Source organism: Oncorhynchus mykiss, chromosome 10, assembly GCF_057628025.1.
Source record: "Oncorhynchus mykiss isolate SJ-2025 chromosome 10, ASM5762802v1, whole genome shotgun sequence".
Lineage (NCBI taxonomy): Eukaryota > Metazoa > Chordata > Actinopteri > Salmoniformes > Salmonidae > Oncorhynchus > Oncorhynchus mykiss.
In genome coordinates, this window is record NC_143031.1 from 53,045,011 (window position 1) to 53,065,445 (window position 20,435).

The following is a 20,435-nucleotide window of genomic DNA, read 5'->3' on the forward strand; positions in this document are numbered from 1 at the left end:
AATGTAGGGAAGACCTGCTCCTGACCTGTAAAAGTGAACTCCTGTTTCGGATTGTTGACTTCATATGAACCCACACAGAGCCCAGTAAATGGTCAAGAGGCACCTAGCCAGGCAAAGAGACACACTGGTCTGTAAATAATGAATAGTCTAGCTTACTCTGGGATGGCTGTCCTCAGAAAGAAGCCATCTCTTAGCCTAGTCCCAGATCTGTTTGTGCGGTCTTGCCAACTCATATGCGTAACACTGGCCATAGGAGTCGGCAAGACAGTACACAAAGATCTGGGACCAGGCTAGCCATCCCATCTTTGTCAAGGCCAGGGGTTTACACTGTGTCTATCAGGTCAAAAGGAAACGGACCAACAGGCCAGGGGCCTGCGGTGCTACGGTGGGAATGCACAGGGTGTTTGCTTGTTTAATTGCCATGTAAAGCAGGAAAGAGTGCAGCTTTTAACAATCGCTGCCCCGGACAGGAACAATGCACTGTGGCATTTTTTTGTGACTCACAGAGAACACATTTTACGCTCTTATCAGAGACAAAAGAGTAGGAACTGACTTTCAACAACCTGAGCAACAATAATGACGAAGATGGAAAATATCCTAATTCCTATAAACAGGTTGGTTTGCACAGTCTTCATAGCCAGAGAATGTGACCCTGTGTACCATTGGAATGTGGCTGGCCCTGTATTCACAAAGAGTCTCAGAGCAGGAGCGCTGATCTAGGCTCAGAGGGGTATACTACAAAGCGGGATCAATAAGTTAGCCAGCTAACTTTGATAAATAACCAGAAATAACTATTGATTTTCGGGTTTATTATGAAAGCTAAACTTAGATTAATGTGTTTTTTGGTTGTCGAATCAATTAGACCATGCCCATTTTAATCTTATCTTTCTACAAAATAAGAAGTTATTTCAGAATATTTAGGCAAGTTAGCTGGTTGATCCTGCTTTGTCATCAAGCCCTCAGGTCTCCTATGTCCATATAACCGTATTCATTATCATCTAAAAAGGTGAAACTGATCCAATCGAATGTATTAATAAAGGTATTTTTTTTACATCAGTAGATGTCACAAAGTGCTTATACAGAAAACCAGCCTAAAAGCCCAAACAGTAAGTGTAGAAGCACAGTGGCTAGAAGAAAACTCCCTGGATCAGAACTCCTACTCTGAAACGCTTTATGAATTCAGGCCCAGGCAGTAATGGTATGATACATATTTGAAGCGATGACAGTAATGGTATGATACATGTTTGAAGCAGTGACAGTAATGGTATGATACATATTTGAAGCGATGACAGTAATGGTATGATACATGTTTGTGAGTAAAGACAGATTTGTAACTAGACCACTCTCACATAAGCTCCTATGATGCTCTTCTTGGCCACGACGAAGATGAGGCAGACAAAGATGGCTGAGCCCAGCATGCTGACGGCACACACCAGGGGGTCCGCCCGCTCAGTCTTCTGACGACATAGGCGGGTGGTGGCCGCCCCGATCACCACCCCCAGCAGCCCCGTAACACACGTGATCGCACCAAAGATCAGACTGCACAGAGACCAGGGGGAGAGGTGAGAGAGAAGCAAATATATTTCAGATCACTAGAATTAATTGTTATTGGACAGCAAGAGGTTATAAATGAATCAGATCAGGTTAATAAAACGGAGAACTCAAGAGTAAACCCTGACCTGTCCTTGCTGCTGCAGATGTCTTTAGTGCAGGCCTCTGCTGTCTTCTGTACCACCTGAGCCCTGAACAGGTAGAGAGGGATCCACATGCCAAATGCCCCCGTGGCAAACGACACCGCAGCAGACGCCAGGGAGGAGAACACATAGCTACGGCTAGAAGGGAGGAACACACACAACACCATTTAGATAGTTATTTATTTACCTGCAGTATGCAATCTCAGATGCTGAAGGACAAAAGGAAAGGATCTAGCAGTATTCTCTCTCTCTCGCACTCTAACCACATAGATAAGAAAAGGTACAGCAGATGAATGGAAGTTAACTGAGGTTTTACTTCTTGGCCAGGGCCTTCATGTCACAGAGCCAGGAGGTGCGATGTTTGATGCGCCCTCCTAGCTGGTCAGCATGCCCTCTCTTTGGCTCAGGCACGAAGAACAGGATAAGGGTCCCTGCTGTCATCCCCAGCACTGGAGATACCTATAGACACAACACAGTGGCTTATGTGGACAGGCATCCCATACTGAAACCTACAGACAGAACACGGTGGCTTATGAGGAAGTTACTGTGCCTGTAAGAATACCAGATACATATAAAGGCACAGATACAGAATAGCTATGTAAGGAAATCTGGGAGGGATGTCTGGTACCTACTTTGCAATGTCAAAATAACAAGTGCTTTTATAAGTGCATGTTGAGTGACTGCAGAGCGGTTGCATTGTGTTTTGTGTTTTGCGATATGCTTGGTGTCCTGTACAAGCCCTCTAGGTCTGATAGTGTTTAGGAGAGGGAGTCTTTTTCCTCTCTGAGAGCTCAGTTCTTTGTGTAACAGCTATTAGTCTCTCTGGCAAGCCTCTATTATCTCCATCATCTTTTATAAGACACTGCATTGAGCACACACACACACACACACAGACAGACGGACGAACGGACGGACGGATGGAGGGAGGGAGAGCGAGAGACAAAGAGAGAGAGAGTGTGTTTGTGGGAGTTGTTTGTCATTAGGCTGGGTTGCCCACATGAAAGAGGTGAGAATACACACAGTACTCATGGAAGAAAAACCAATTCTGTCTGACAGATTAAATCCACCGCAATATTTTTTACAACTTGTTGTAGAGGCACATCCGTATTCGGAACCAGCCGGCTGATGCAGTATGTGTGTGTGTTTGTGCGTGTCTGTGTATGTTTGTGTGTTTGTGCGCACCTGCCTGTGTGCATGCCTGAGCACGAGAGTATGAGCATGTTTTCGTATGATTTTTTCATGTTCTCCAAATATATCATATCTGCAGCAGTCTTACCGCATAATTCAGTATAGAGGACTGTATCACTGCCTACTGAGGTGTTAGCAGTAATAAAGACTTCCTCTGCTCTGTCACATGAGAGTATTCCATCTAATACATCCTCAGTGCCACATCCAGTCCTGTAGCACCTCAGTGGATCGCATGAAGCAGTAAAGTACAAAACCAGACAGAATCTCAAATAACAGGTTTTTCACAAGTTCACACTTGCACATTCTTGTCTTATTATCATATGATAATTAATTTAGATGAAAGTGGGGCCTTGTAAGTCACTATGGCCTCCGACCCTGACGCTATGCCAGTGGAATACCTTGCTGTAATCAAGAGGTCAAGGGTTAGGTTGCAGGTCCTAGTAGGTCTTTCCTGCCAAGAGTGTGAGGGTTGGGAGGGTTAGGCCCAGTGTATGAGGGTTAGCTGTCCTCACCACTACTCCTAAATCCTCTCTATCCATCAATCTTGAGGGTTAGAGGGTAACTATTCAGAAACTCTATCTCACTATAGTACTGTGCATACCTTAACTATACACCCCTTTCCTGCCCAGTATGTGAAGGTAAGGGGGTTAACTATTGAGCAAAGCCGCTATCTATCTCTCCCTCCCTGTTAGTTCTCTACCTTCTCTATATCCCCCTCCATCCATCCCTCCCTCCACCCCACCAGGAAGGCGGCCAGTCCTGAGCAGCTCCGGGGAGTGGAAAACAAGCGGAAAGCGGTGCAAAGTGTTTTTTCCTCAAAGCAGGATATGGCTTCTGGTAAGAAAGGCTTTTCATGTGTTTGTTGTTTTTCTCTGTCCGAGCAATGACTGGAGGTGATTAATCATATTGTCTGTGTCTGTCTGTCTGTCTGTCTGACTGACTGTCTGTCTGTCTGTCTGTCTGTCTGTCTGTCTCTCTCTGTCTTGTTTTATTGGAGGGTCAGCATGACAACTTCGACTGGAACAATCCTCCTGTCCCTCCATCCCCACGACACTTAGTTTTCCAGACATGTTCCTACTCCCTCAAAGCAACGGGACACATGGATTTCCCGTTTACCCAAGGCAATAGAGCAATAGAAATATTTTATATGTTGGTGTTCTGGAAGGGATTGTAAATGCCCTCCTTAAAATGTCCGTATAACATTCAGTCTTTGGTGATTGTTTTCAATGTCAGACGACTTATAAATGTTAATGTGAGGAGGAGCTGTCACATAAGGACTTTAACTGGTCAGACTCACGGCAGAAGCCTCCTCCATGACTACTGGTATGGGCTGTTGTAGGATCTGTTAACTGTGCTATTGACTGTTAAAATGTTTTGGTAAGAGTCCTAAAAGTGTTTCAATTGAACTATGCAATAAAATGATGGGATTAGGAGTTCTAAGGCTCTAACAAACCTAACACAATAGTAAACCTTAGCGCTGGCGGTAGTATTATAGGTTTGGGGGTGTGTCAGAAATATTATAGCTATTTTCAGAAACAGAATTATGGGCGCAGTAGCTGGTGGTGGCACGAAAGGGCTGGGTGTTGATGAATAAACAAGTTGTGGGTGTGTCGAGGCTTGGCCCCTCACTGGCCAATCAGAACATAATCCATGGCTAAATATGTGGTTGCTTCAAGTTGTGTATTTACAGTCTTTTATGTACTGCATTGTCATCAACTCCAATTTGAATGTTAGTCTATTATAGAATTTTTACATTTTAGTAATGACATTTGAGTAATTTAGCAGATGCTCTTATCCATAGCGAGATACAGTTAGTGAATGAATCTTAAGATAGCTAGGTGAGACAACCACATATCACAGAAAGTTCTCCCTCAATCAAGAAGTTATCAGCAAAGTCAGTGCTTGTAGGAAAAGTCAAGAAAGTAGATGGCCCTAGCTAGCAAAAGACAGTACTAGACAAACTTGTTTTATAGTTATATCTCCTGGAGAGAGCAGGGGTCCTCTAGCTACAGATTATAGCCTAGTTCGCTAAATAGCCTGCCCCATATTAGCTAAATATTATGTTGTTTTCAGTCCACATTGTTCTAATTACATTGCTACAATATGGAAATACATTGTTAAACATACAGAGCAGTGCATTCAGAAAGTATTCAGGCAAATAGCTTAGGCTACAAGCGGATTCAGCACCAAGGACAGCAATCCGGAATTCCCGTGATTTGACAGTTAGGTCCAACAGATGAAAGTTGAAGATGCAATTTTTTTTTATGATAAAGGAAAAATAATAAGCAGGCTATTGTAATAACTTGATGTTTCTAAACAGACTTCCTACAGTCACTGACACCTTTCATTCAATGGGCATCGCACATAGGCCTAATGAGTCCAAACTTTTCAGACGCTGTGTGGCCAAAAATAACGTCCAATATATAATATATATATAAAAATGGGAATGTCTGTTGACTGCTTTGCTGCTCATGATATTTATATTATAGATTTTCCTGTGTTGTATATACTTTTCCACACTATAAGGTTAGAATAATAATGCGAAATTGTGAATGATTATAATGCCCTTTTAGTGTAAGAGCTGTTTGAAAAGACGCCTGAAATTTCAGCCTGTTTTGGTGGGATGGAGTTTTGGCCTTCCATGTTGACATCACCATGCGGTAAATTACTTAATAGACCAATAAGAAAGAGAGTTACAAACCTCTCTGCCAATAACAGCATTTTTTGCGTTTTCCCATTCTCACTCAGACCACTCCCAGACAGTCCTACTAAAATTCTTGCTTGAGAAATTGCTCTCTGCTAAGAAGCTATTTTTGACCATCATAATTGAAAACAATCACAGTAAGGTACTTAATTGTCAAACGGCTACATTGGACTTTTAATAAAACATTGGTTATAGGCTACTGATTAGACTACTGCGCCTCAGCTGGCAAAATGTATACCATAACCAATTGCGTTACTGCTAAGACCAGCATTTGGTGAGTCTTAAATATCACCAGTAGCACTGCTTGAACCTGCTTACCTATTGCAGATTCAGTCTTCCCAGCCTGGTGCAGGTCTACAATTTTGTTTCTGGTGTCCTTTGACAGCTCTTTGGTCTTGGCCATAGTGGAGTTTGGAGTGTGACTGTTTGAGGTTGTGGACAGGTGTCTTTTATACTGATAACAAGTTCAAACAGGTGCCATTAATACAGGTAACGAGTGGAGGACAGAGGAGCCTCTTAAATAAGAAGTTACAGGTCTGTGAAAGCTAGAAATCTTGCTTGTTTGTAGGTGACCAAATACTTATTTTCCACCATAATTTGCTAATAAATTCATTCAAAAATCCTACAATGTGATTTTCTGGATTTTTTTTCTTCTCATTTTGTCTGTCATAGTTGAAGTGTACCTATGATGAAAATTACAGGCCTCTCTCATCGTTTTAAGTGGGAGAACTTGCACAATTGGTGGCTGACTAAATACTTTTTTGCCCCACTGTATGTATGCCAAACATCATTTCCTCTTTATGACATGGCTCATTAAGGCACATAATTCCAGTTAAATCCAACTAATTTAGTCAGATTAATTACCTCATGTTGCTCAAATGAGCTTTTGATTTAACAGTATTCAGTTTGCTATTATTGGAGTTCCATAGGGTATTTGGTGGGCCAAATACTTGAAGCAAGTTTCTCTTTGTGGCAGGCCCCAATGCACCTCCTCCCCACAAAGAAACCACTAAGAAAGAGACTGTGGCCAGGTTAGAGAGACCCTGTTTTGTCATTAGAGTGGGATTTTATATGTCACTGGTAGGAAGGACCCCAGGGACCCAGAGGGTAATGGAACATTAACGTGTTTTCAGCCACTGAGATCGGGGTCAGGAGCTTCTATAAGCTTTGGGCTTTTGTCCCAAATGGCACCTTTTTCCCCATTAAGTGCACTACTTTTGACCAAAACCATATGGAACCTGGTCAAAAGTAGTACACTAAATAGGAACGAGGTTGTCATTTGGGACACACACCCTTGCACTACCATAAAAATCAACCCTCTCATTTTCTAGTGTCAACGTTGGTTGCCATCTTTCACTCATCCATTCAGGGTTTCATTAAGTCAAGCGATGCCTTATCAGGAGTAACCAAGATGGCCAAGGCAGATAAACAGAGGCATGATGTGTTTGTGTGAGTGAGTGGGTTTGTATACAGTATGTGCACGAGTGTATGTGCATTTCCTTAAGCCCCCCTTCTCTGTCACTGATGTCACTAGTAAACCCCCGCACCCCTGCCCCATACTATAGGCTCCTTGCAGAAGTGTGTGCGCCAGGAGAGGACATGACGATGATGATGCTGATGACAATAAGGAGGATGATGAGGGATAATGTCATGATGATGATGCTCTTACCCTGCCCCATACTGCAAACCCCCATCTAGAGAGAACATGTTACATGATTACCAGACCGCTTGCGTCCGTGTGCGCCATCACGTGTTGATTTTGTCCACTCACACCAGACGTGATCAGGAGACGCAGGTTGAAATATCAAAACAAACTCTGAACCAACTATATTAATTTGGGGACAAGTCGAAAAGCACTAAACATGTATGGCAATTCAGCTAGCTACCTTGCTGTTGCAAGCTAATTTGTCCTGGGATAGAAATATTGGGTTGTTATTCTACCTGGAATGCACAAGGTCTACTCCAAACAATCAATCCATAGATAACATTTTAAACTGAGTTTGTTTCTAGTAATCTCTCCTCCTTCAGGCTTGTTCTTCTTCTGACTTTATATGACGGTTGGCAACCAACTTTAAGGTGCATTACAGCTACCAACTGGACTGGAGTGTGGACCTCAGTTCATCTTTCAATCACCCACGTGGGTATATGCTCCTAAAAACCAATGAGGTGATGGGAGAGGCGCGACTTGCAGCACGTCAAGCGTCACAAATTAGCACCTGGATACGCAGACGCTCGCTGACGCGCGCGAGCAGTGCAATGATTGAATAACATGAATGTGTACATTTATTTTGCAACACGAGCGGTGTGGTCAGCATGCAAGGATTAGGTGATGATGGTAGTCTTACCCTCAATGCCCAGTGCCAGTCTCCTGCAGCCTCCTTTGCACTGGAGCCCAGGATGTAGCCTAGCCCGCTGGAGGAAACAAAGAGAAGGAGACAATAGGTAAGACATTTCTGCCTGGATAAAGAATAAGAACAATCCAATAAAACCAACCACAATCTACACTATAGCATTCAATAGACCTTTTCTTTCTTAGATTTTTGATCACAGTCTCTAACAAAACGGCTGAGTAGAGTCATAGAAATTCACGATTTACTCCAGAATGACCCACTAAGGTAGACAGATAGATAGCCCTTGCACTTGATAGCAGAGCAGGCATCCCCCAGTTGGATGGCACACAGAGAGACCGAGAGAGAGAGAATTCAGATAGGAATGAGTTTCAGAAGGAGCACAGCACACACACACATTCTAAGATATTTGATTAATCCCAATGATGAAATGTCATACAACGTGCTCTTCCTGATGCACTTTTTCCCTACTTTTCCTGGCATTGTTATCTGTTTTGGCTGCTGTCTGTTGACTTGCCGGAGGTAAATTATTAACAAGCCCCCATGTTGGGATGATGACCTCAGCCCCATGACTTGGTGAGAGGCTGTCTGAGTGGGGAAGTGTCTGACTTTCTGTCTGTCTCTCTGTCTGTCTGGCTGTCTGTCTGATTCTCTTTCTCTGTCTGACTCTGTCTCTCTCTCCGAGACGTCAGAAGTGGGGAAGTAGTCTGGAAAATCTAGACCTAGGCAACAGCAGTGACTACGTCTGGGATTCATGACGGACACTCTTCCTAACTTCGAAAAAGGAGAAAAAACAGACAGACAACTCCCCCCAACAAATAACAAGTTTGGGTAGGAGCGGCTTAAAATGTCCGTGGGATGTTTTACGTTAGGTCAACAAGCTGATAAGGCAGTGATGTAGGAACGCTGGATATCCCAACTCCGCCTTTCCCTTTATGCCAAACTGACGTTGTTTACATACAGACGCGTTGTTTACATACAGACCACATTGGTACATTGCGGGAATCAACCCATCTGTGTAGAGAGTTGTACTCTGCTGTTATGTCTGAACTGTCGATGGTCCCTCTAGGACACCTCTGTCAGGACGGCTGTCCTCACTTCTGAGTCATCAGGATGTCTGCATTTGTCTTCCACGTGAGACACACTCACATACTGGGTGGAAAGGAAACATTCTTCTTGTGGTATGAATACATTCAGAACTGATGAATCAGAATCAGACTGTTGGATATTGTCACTAAGTGACCTAAAGCTCTGTTGTCTTTTGTTTCACTCTCAGCCTCTGTATATCATGTTTATTCTCTGTTAAGAGGCTTAATGAGTGTGCAGTGTTAGATTGGGTTTGGGTCCTTGATGTGGACGGGATATGATTCTGTCACTGATCAAAGCCCCAGTAGCTGCTTGTCTGTCAATCTGTCACTGTGTGAGTGCGTACGTGCAGTTGTGTGTTTACAATGTGTGCAGCCAATTTCTCATGATGCCTTGTGTCTCTGAAATTGTCATTACTACACAACACACAGACAGATAATACAAACAACATGCTATTATTCACTCAGTCACACCTTTGTCACTCTATTTATCAATGCTATCAGAGTCCAGTCTGGTTTCTGCATCGGTCATTAATCTAGGTGTGTTTTTCAAAGAAGGGCGTGCTTCTTTAACATACAGTACATGTCAATACAATGACAGTTAAGTAAAGTTGTCTGACTGAATTGATCTTTCATTAGTCAGCACCTCACCAGAAGAATGTGTGATCCCACCTGAAGAATGTATTTATTTCATTGATTTGATCAACACATGTCATCAGGCAGAAGGTGTTCTGCCTGTTCTATCTGTTCCACAGTAGAATATTAACCATAGCCACATGTTCTGAAGGAATTGACCCTAGATCAGATTAGATAACATCAAACCCCCTCTATTCCCGAGCTAAACCCTTCAATAGCAGATACAGTGCCTTGCGAAAGTATTCAGCCCCCTTGAACTTTGCGACCTTTTGCCACATGTCAGGCTTCAAACATAAAGATATAAAACTGTATTTTTTTGTGAAGAATCAACAACAAGTGGGACACAATCATGAAGTGGAACGACATTTATTGGATATTTCAAACTGTTTTAACAAATCAAAAACTGAAAAATTGGGCGTGCAAAATTATTCAGCCCCTTTACTTTCAGTGCAGCAAACTCTCTCCAGAAGTCCAGTGAGGATCTCTGAATGATCCAATGTTGACCTAAATGACTAATGATGATAAATACAATCCACCTGTGTGTAATCAAGTCTCCGTATAAATGCACCTGCACTGTGATAGTCTCAGAGGTCCGTTAAAAGCGCAGAGAGCATCATGAAGAACAAGGAACACACCAGGCAGGTCCGAGATACTGTTGTGAAGAAGTTTAAAGCCGGATTTGGATACAAAAAGATTTCCCAAGCTTTAAACATCCCAAGGAGCACTGTGCAAGCGATAATATTGAAATGGAAGGAGTATCAGACCACTGCAAATCTACCAAGACCTGGCCGTCCCTCTAAACTTTCAGCTCATACAAGGAGAAGACTGATCAGAGATGCAGCCAATGATCACTCTGGATGAACTGCAGAGATCTACAGCTGAGGTGGGAGACTCTGTCCATAGGACAACAATCAGTCGTATATTGCACAAATCTGGCCTTTATGGAAGAGTGTCAAGAAGAAAGCCATTTCTTAAAGATATCCATAAAAAGTGTCGGTTAAAGTTTGCCACAAGCCACCTGGGAGACACACCAAACATGTGGAAGAAGGTGCTCTGGTCAGATGAAACCAAAATTTAACTTTTTGGCAACAATGCAAAACGTTATGTTTGGCGTAAAAGCAACACAACTCATCACCCTGAACACACCATCCCCACTGTCAAACATGGTGGTGGCAGCATCATGGTTTGGGCCTGCTTTTCTTCAGCAGGGACAGGGAAGATGGTTAAAATTGATGGGAAGATGGATGGAGCCAAATACAGGACCATTCTGGAAGAAAACCTGATGGAGTCTGCAAAAGACCTGAGACTGGGACGGAGATTTGTCTTCCAACAAGACAATGATCCAAAACATAAAGCAAAATCTACAATGGAATGGTTCAAAAATAAACATATCCAGGTGTTAGAATGGCCAAGTCAAAGTCCAGACCTGAATCCAATTGAGAATCTGTGGAAAGAACTGAAAACTGCTGTTCACAAATGCTCTCCATCCAACCTCACTGAGCTCGAGCTGTTTTGCAAGGAGGAATGGGAAAAAAATTCAGTCTCTCGATGTGCAAAACTGATAGAGACATACCCCAAGCGACTTACAGCTGTAATCGCAGCAAAAGGTGGCGCTACAAAGTATTAACTTTTGGGGGCTGAATAATTTTGCACTCCCAATTTTTCAGTTTTTGATTTGTTAAAAAAGTATCCAATATATATATCCAATAAATGTCGTTCCACTTCATGATTGTGTCCCACTTGTTGTTGATTCTTCACAAAAAAATACAGTTTTATATCTTTATGTTTGAAGCCTGAAATGTGGCAAAAGGTCGCAAAGTTCAAGGGGGCCGAATACTTTCGCAAGGCACTGTACGTGCGCGCACACACGCCAAACTAATCCCTTCAGTAGCAGATAACATCACCGTATTTCAAGGACAAAGACACACTGCTGCTGTTAAAACCAGCGCAATTGTCAAAAGCACGCTTGTTTGCAATTTCGACCTGTTAAAATTGGCGCTCTTCTATTATCAAACCCTAGCACCAGGATTGGTAATGTACTTGTTTTATAGGAGCTTGCTTGCGCTGAGATGGGAGGAGTGACAAATATCTGAGGTGCCAATTTCAGTATGCGCTGGTTGGGATATTTATGACCACCCGAAAGTTGGTCTTAGTGGTAACGCGGTTGGTTATTGGATGGAAATGGAAGCGCAGTCAATTTTTTTTTTTTTTTTTTTTTTACCTTTATTTAACCAGGCAAGTCAGTTAAGAACAAATTCTTATTTTCAATGACGGCCTGGGAACAGTGGGTTAACTGCCTGTTCAGGGGCAGAACGACAGATTTGTACCTTGTCAGCTCGGGGGTTTGAACTCGCAACCTTCCGGTTACTAGTCCAACGCTCTAACCACCAGGCTACCCTGCCGCCCCAATCCAATGTCAAACAAGAGAGATGTGCTTTTTGTACACATAAACCTATTTAGAAATGTAGAAACATATGTTCGTTTCATTTGATAAAAAAAAACATGTCGTTCTGTCGTTCTGTCCCCTCCTCTCAATTGTTTTTTTTCTTCTGTCATGCCCAATGCATTTGCAAAGTAGTCAAGACTATCGATAAAGGGCTTGGCCTGTGAGACCGCTTTGAAATAAATCTTAAAAGATCAAGTTTGGCAGCAGCAAAACAGTGAGCGGACATCCTCTTGTTATTTATGTATGCTGTACATTATTTTAGCCATCTCCTGTTATTATATTGTAGGCTGTATGCCTATCATGGAAAGAGATGAGATAATCAAGTGACACTTGTATTTACTGTAGAAATATTTCAGTTATTTTCCTGTAACAATTGCTTGTTGTCCAATTCATTTGATTTAAAAACAAGCCCTTATAGTAAGCTACCCATACCTTACTATCACGAAAGCTGGTTCTACAGCAATGTGTCTGGTGTCTTTCTTATCCTGACCATGCATTAGCCAAGTAGCCTTAACATAAAATGTTACAAAATGGTCTACTCTTGTGGCTTTTGCAGACATGCCTTTTGCATTATTCACAATTCACATAGGCCTACCTGCAGTACATACTCCATTAGGCTTGTATCATTCCCATTTCTAAAGACCGCTTCTTATCCGGTTAACAAAGACGAACATCGGCTATTAAAAATCACTTGTTACTGTAGCCTATGCTATTTAATAAACTGTAGTATTAATCCACAATGGACTAGCACAAAAACATTGATGGCAACACAAAGATTGTCAATAACCTACAGAACTTGAGACAAACGCATACAGTATTAAGCCATGAAATGCCTTGATTGGGTAGTTAGTGGCCAAGCCCTAGTCACACCTACAACTTGCTTATTCATCAAAACCCAGCCCTTTCACGCCACCACCAGCTTTTGCGCTCATAATAACGGCTATGAAAATAGCTCAAATATTTCTGTTATACCAACAAAACCTATAGCGTTTCTGTCAGCGCTTAGATTTACCATTGTGTTAGGTTTGATAAAATAGAGCCCAGAGGGTATATAGAGGGAAGATAATCAATGAAGGCAAGACAGGGCTGTTCTGATTGACATGTTTAGATGGGGAGATTATCTGATAAAACAGCCAATAGGATCCTGATTAGCTGAAGTGGATGACCCCTTCAGATGTCCATGTTAGACCATTTTGTCCCCATTTCTCCAGCTTTGAAAAAAAGTACATTTAAGGATGATGAGTTACTGATGAAAGAAGGATGTTCCCTTGTTGTCAATATCTGATATCAATATCAACTATGTTTGAACCTATTGCTGTCTTATTGGAAGTGTGGGAAGTCTAAGTTTATACTGGTCTGGACATGTTGGTACCCCACTCGTCCCATAAAACCAGAATTGGGCATCCACCATCTTTCTATTGTATCAGGCTCCTTGACTTGGGCGTCTCCCCCCGACCCAACATTCCATGTCACGCACACTTCTACTTCCTGTGTTCCCAGAGCTCCTTGGGCCAGGAGACTGTGTGTTGACGATTAAGACCATTAGGAGGGATAGATTGATGGATGGTCTGGAGCAGCCAACAGGGCCATACAATGGGGTTCTTATCAGCATATTAGGCTTTCAAAAGATTATGAGAGATTCAATGGGCCTCTCTGTCTGGAGGGAGTGCAGACTCACGCAAACATAGGTGCGCGCATACACGCACACAGAGGGACAGGACGGGGAACTAGGGGGGGAAACAGTCTAAATTGTCGTGCTAAACTGATTAGTGCTCCAGAAATAACAGTGGAACAGGCTCAGGCAGTGCATTGTATTTCCACTGAGTGACTGCTAGCTAGATCATTTTATCAGAGTCCACAAAGAGAGTGTTTGGGAAGTTCCACACCACCACTAAAACTCATACAAGCATGAAAAATACTATCACCCCTCTAGCTCTGGGGAGGTAGGGTAGGACACCCAGGTTTTGTCACTAATGGCACCCTATGCTCTGGTCAAAAGTAGTGCACTATACAGGGAATAGGGTGCCATTTAGGACGTAACCCTATACTCTTCATAGGCCACGTCTATAGATTAGGCTATTATGGTTAACTTGAGGGGTTTTACTGAAGGGGGAACCCATTTCCTGTAAACCCTGAGGTCACTTCCTGGAAATGGTCACAACAACCCTGGTAAAGATAAACAGTCAGGGGGAGAGTGCTATAGGATGTTTGTGGGCTCTTTACTGAGGCCCAACTCTTTCACCTCCTATTGTTTCTGTTGCCGAGCGATATCAAAAGGCTCAGCATACCAGAACTCCTCAGAGGAAACATTTATGTTCTTTCCTGTCTGTCTCTCCAACTGCATTCAATCTGCCATCAATACTATTAGTTGACTGCATGTAATGTCATATGGGAATTTCCATAATAAAGGATGATAGTGTTGCTGGCATTTGCTGGTTTCTCTTTCAAGCACTTCAATGACAGAGCAAGTTTAGCAACTGGGAACGTTTCCTATGAAATGTTGATGCAGAACAAACCGAACATTATATAGTAGTGGTATTATGTTAGCTACATTTGTATCTATCTTAAAATGCAGATTCATTGACACGATTATCACATCATATGAACTAATAGGGCGATGTAGGTAATGCTTCAGATGGACAAAAGTAAAATGATTGAAAGGACTGCAGCTAGATATAGCCTAGCAATGGCCTGGCTCTGTGCGACTCTGAGACTGCAGTGTGTTTCTCATTCACATAGCGTCTCTCTGTGTGTCTGACTGGAGCTGCTTCTGTGTGAGATGGGAACAAAACAGTGTGCTGCCGCATCATTCAGCCGCATCCCCAGCAGAGGTTTTGAAGCAGTGCACTGCGGGGACTCTCCACAGTAAATAAGCCTAAGTGCCGCTCTGCTCTGCACCACATCCATCCATCCTTCCACCGACCGGGACCCCATTACTTTTTTTAGCACTCCGCTGCTTTGTTTGTTTTCTTCCTCCTCTCCGTTTTCCAACTGAATGAACTGAAAAGGCCAGAGCTTTGTGCTTAATGGCCCTTACTATCTAAAAAAAAGACTCCCTTCCCCTCTGAGAACGTCTCTCAGCTATTTCATAATCTCTTCTTTATTTAGATCTACCTCTTCTATTTCTTCCCTTGTTTGCCTGGGTGGGTTTTGTGTCTGTCTGGGTGGGTAGAGACAGACACAAAGAGGCAGACTGGCTAGATGGGGATGTCTGCTGACCTTCAGAGAGAAAGGATAATTTCACTGATAGACTTTCAGTCAAATTCTATTCGCCATGCCTTCCTCTCCTCGATTCCTTTCCCCTACATGTTTGCAAGCTGACTGTCTGTCTCAGAGAGCTCAGCTATTGATATTCAGCATGCATTGGAATTCAAAGAAGGGGGAAAAGACAATGCCCAACTGACATATTCTACATTGAATAGAAAATATTCATTTCAAAGACAGACCATCATCACTATCACCATTCGCCTCCATTTCCTGTGACAGGTGAGGCCATAGAGATGTTATTATCTCCATATTGTGACTATAATCTTATGTTTGGGGGGGGGGGGGGGGGTGTTCTAAGGGACCACTCACCTTCCCAGGGGGATAGCCAGGTAGAAGACAGAGAGCATCATGGTTCGGCTATTATTAGTGAAGAGGTCTCCGATGATTGTCGGAGAGATGGAGGAGTAGCTGGATTCACCTATCCCCACCAAGCCTCGGGACAGGACGAACAGCCAGTAATACTGCAGAGCGAAGAGAGCAGTACGAGGTTAAGGAAAGATATACAGATCTATCTATACACAGATGTTGCTTTATAACGGAACATGGACCTGGAGATAAAATGACGTTTTGGGCTTCAATGTGCCTTAACCATAATTTACTCGGGGCTACGGTAATAGTATGGCTGACCCTGTGAAACACCTTTTACTGCACCTATCCAGTGTACTGTTTCTGACAATACAATATATCTATCTTTTAATTTCTTATTTGTATGTTGTTATGTGCTGTGTCATGTTATGCTACTCATTTTTTAAATGGAAAATAAAACATTTTAGTCACAGAAGAAAACCACTCAGATTTACTCCGAGCCACATCACAGAAGAACACAGCTTCCTCCATGTTGTCGTCAAATAGATTTGTTCCTCTCGTCCACACTTCCCTTTTCCCCCTGAATGCTTACTCAGCAGTGTAGCATGTTCATAAATCTGTCCGTGTTGCTGTTAAAATCACGCTTACCAAACAAAGAGAACATCAACAAGATATAGAGGGTGGTGATATGGGCTTTAGAGGCTCTGGAACAACCCTGAGTTCCTTAAAAAGGTACCGACACTGTGCCAAAATTATATTAAATTAGAAAGACACCTGTGCTATTTTTCAGGGTCACTAAAATGTGGGAGCTAACCTTTGCCCTCGGTTAGCTGTTTTATAGTAGGCAGAGACAGGAAGACTGAATGACACCCTCCCTTTCCCTCTAAACCACCTGGATTAAAACGTTGATATAAATAGGCCATCTGACGAGTTGTAATAAATGTTCCTGTAGTCACATCCTTTAGTGACGCTCCATGATAGAAATAAGAGTTAAGAGTTAAGAAATAAGAGTCCAACACAGACTATCTCCCATGAGAGACTTTCATATAATTCCTATGACTCTCTTTCTGTTTTTATCCTCCTCTCTGTCTCACTCGCTCTCTCTCTCTTTATTTTTCACTCACACATTTTATCCTTGCTTTATCCTCCCTAGCTACACATAGTGGGTCCAGTAAGAGGGGATGTATGGGTATAGTATGGTTATTAACACTGGTGATGGGAGAATATGCTCAGAGGGGATCCCAAATGATGACATTAGTGTCTGATGCAGCGTGGAGAGAAAGATTGGAGAAAGAGAGAGAAGAGGAGAGGGGGAAAGAGAGAGGAGGGAGATGGGTGTAGAAGGAGAGAGAGAGAGAAAGGTGGATAAAGAGACAATTATGGATAGAAATGGAAAGAGAAAGAAATGTAGGGAGAGAGAAATGCAGGGAGAGAGAAAGAGAGTGAGAGAAAAATGGGTTGGGGTGACAATGGATTGGGGAGAGACCGTGTTTTATCAGAAATGTCAAATTTGGTTCCACTTTCTGCGGAGCGCTCCGGTACCTGTCAGTATTCTGACACAGAGACATGCTGTGAAAGCATCAGTCCACTTGGCACAGCCTGTCTACCCTGTCTGTCTCTCTTGTTATTGTGTCCTGTATTCAGCCAGTCAAATTTGCTCGCACATCCTGTCAATGATGTCAAGACCAGCACCTGTGAAATGTCACCGACTGCGATATCTTTACACTGACTGACTGGAGGCTTTTCTTCCCCAACACTGGAATCTGCCTAGCAACAAGAACCACAACTCAATATATAAATATCAAGAAAATAAAGCTATTATCAGAAAGGTAATGCTGTTATTTCTGTCAAATAATGCATCTAAGTACAGTACACAGCAAAGGTGTAACGGCAGATCTCCTCTTCGTCCGAAGAGGAGTAAGGATCGGTCCAAGATGCAGCGTGGTAAGTGTCCATAATGTTTTTAATAAAGACAAATGAACATTCAAACAAAAACAATAAACAATAACGTGAAATCTACAAAAACCGAAACAGTACCGTGTGGCGACAAACACACACACGGAAACAAACACCCACAAACCAACAGTGAAACCCAGGCTACCTAAGTATGATTCTCAATCAGAGACAACTAACGACACCTGCCTCTGATTGAGAACCATACTAGGCTGAACACAAAAACGAACATTGAAAAACAAACATAGACTGCCCACCCCAACTCACGCCCTGACCATACTAAATAAAGACAAAACAAAGGAAATAAAGGTCAAAACGTGACAAAAGGAGAAGAAAATACCAGAAATGTCAGCAAGTGTGAGGGGGTAAAAGGAGGGAAGGGGTGGAGGACATTATTTTTATGCTTGATAAAAGAGGACTATAGCATCGTGCCCTACATTATACACCCACATTCCATTAGCACTTATTCCCCTCTCTCTCTCTCTCTGATGTCTGCTCTAATGTCAACAGTTAATTACAAGTACTATTATACAGTCTGCATTACAACTTATGTCACATGTTATTTATTACATGCTACATAACAGTACATACCAGATGTTATAACATGGTCACTTACTAACCTGTGTCACATTATTACAATGAATGGAATGATGGGCTCCACAACCATGTCATATGGCCCTTTTAGAGTGCACAGACACCTGAAGTAAAGTTACATTAATTTCAGATGTTATAAAACAGTTATACCACGGGATGAGTTGAACTAAACTAAATCAACAGGATTTGTGACAGCTGTGAAAAAGATGTGCATGCTACAGTAACAGCATCTATATTATACAAAAAAAATGGGTAGGTAGTTATCTACTTAGCTAGCTAGTTAGTTAGGTAACTAGGAACTGGGTTGGAGAGCCGCGCTCTACACAGTCCAAACAATGTGTTTTGTTTGACGGTATACTTGAGAGTAGTTACCTAGCCATTCACACCATAGTGGCATGACAGCACAAGCAGTGCCCCCATCGATGGCTAGCTAGCTAGTTTGCTTCCTAAAGGGGTAATGAATTATAAAGCTTACTTTGCAGCATATCACACAATACATTATCTTTCACATATATTTAATTACTTTTGTATCACATTGTTTAACTCAATCTAAATAATATTATCCATGAGCTATTGGTTTGCAGTGACGTGAACTTTTAGCTTCTGTGTTGTTGTTATATTGGTAAGTCCCACCTTTCTTCTTCTGATTTCAGCGATATGATTCGCTGACACAAGAAGGCTCAATAACTTTTCATTGGATTGGTAAAACTGTCCATTTGCATCAGCAAATCATATACCTGAACTGTCTTTAAAAGTTTGGAGATCAAATGAAACGTTATTGAGAGTTCTTGTGCCAGGGAATCATATCGATGAAATTGGAATAAGGGTTCCGATTAATATAAGATGGTAGAAGAGAAGAGATGTCAGCTCATCATGTGGAAAACCTAGCTAGCTAAAGCAAATAACATGGATAATAATAACATTAGTTAGTTTGAGTTAAATAACATGTATCAAAAGGTGGACTATGCACAAATCGCTCCGCCATTTCCTGGTTGCTAAAATTCAAATAGTTTGCCTAATTTCAGTTTATGTGACAAAACAAACAAGTATAGTGTAGGGAATCATTCTACCATCCAAACCGCTGTGAAAAATGTTTTCCGTAACCAAAAATATTGGTTTTGTACACATGTTATGTGGTGTACAAAACCGAAAGTAAAAGATGCAAAAACAAAATTTAAGAACGGGAAGCATAGAAGTTACGTACATAGAGCAGGGACGGCAGGTAGCCTGGCGGGTAAGAGCATTGGGCCAGTAACCAAAAGTTTGCTGGATCGAATCCCTGAGCAGATAAGTAAAAAAATCTGTTGTTCTGCCCCCGAGCAAGGCAGTTAACCCACTGTTCCTGACTAGGTATCCCCCTTTCCCATATCACTTCTTAGCCTTGCTTTCAATGAGATGACAGATCTATTATTTATATTTCTATGTGAATCTGGTCAGGTTGCCCCAAAAAGTTACATATTGCAGCTGTAAGATGAAAAGGTAATTGCATTTAAAGTGCAAGTGAAAGAGGATGTTATAGGCCCAGTAGTAAGCAATTAACTGACGTTTTGGTTATTTTCCTATTTTTAAAACAACTAATTGACTAATGTCAATTTCGAAATACCGAAATCGCAAACCGTGATTCTTTTTTAATAATTGAACTGAAATCGAACTGACCTCAAAAAGCACTTATCGATAAGAACTAAGGCCCAGTGCAGTCACAAACGTGATTTTCCTGTGTTTTATATATATTTCCACACTACGAGGTTGGATAATACTTTTAGTAATAATGCCCTTTTAGTGTAAGAGCTGTTTGAAAAGCCCTATTTTGGTGGAATGGAGTTTTGGCCTACCCGGTAACATCACCAGGGGGTACATTTGTTAATATACCAGAAAAGAAAGAGAGTTCAAAATCTCTGTCCTGACAATAATAACTACTGTAGTTTTCAGTTTTTACATTCCCACTCAGACCACTCCCAGACAGTCCTAGCAAAATTCTTGCTTTAGAAATTGTTCTTTTTGACCCTTATATTAAAAAGGTACATAATTATTACCCAGAAATGATTTTATATTGAGATAAAAGCGGATTGGACCGCTTTTATCTCAATATTGAGTATATATTGTACTGAGTACATTTTTTATTCTACCTGTTGCTAGTGAAGTTAGCTAGCTAGCGCAAGCAGATTGTTAGCTAGATCAGTGGGCCAATGAAATGTTGCAAATGCAACATCAACT

The 20,435-nt window shown here is 42.0% G+C and overlaps 1 protein-coding gene across 7 annotated transcripts in view; it reads right to left on the reverse strand.

The window, feature by feature from the left end:
* spns2 (SPNS lysolipid transporter 2, sphingosine-1-phosphate) overlaps positions 1-20,435 on the reverse strand; it is a 138,996-nt gene that overhangs the window by 38,427 nt on the left and 80,134 nt on the right. For 3 of the 7 annotated variants that reach the window (XM_036933359.2, XM_021619017.3, XM_090187101.1), the window contains exons 4-8: positions 15,678-15,829; positions 7,932-7,998; positions 2,011-2,153; positions 1,680-1,832; positions 1,350-1,539 (exon numbers count right to left, since the gene is read on the reverse strand). In XM_036933359.2, the coding sequence (XP_036789254.1) occupies positions 1,350-1,539; positions 1,680-1,832; positions 2,011-2,153; positions 7,932-7,998; positions 15,678-15,829 (705 nt within the window). Of the gene's footprint in view, positions 1-1,349; positions 1,540-1,679; positions 1,833-2,010; positions 2,154-7,931; positions 7,999-8,108; positions 8,437-15,677; positions 15,830-20,435 lie in introns of those variants that run through there. The other 4 variants (XM_090187104.1, XM_090187103.1, XM_090187106.1 and 1 more) reach the window with 4 other exon arrangements.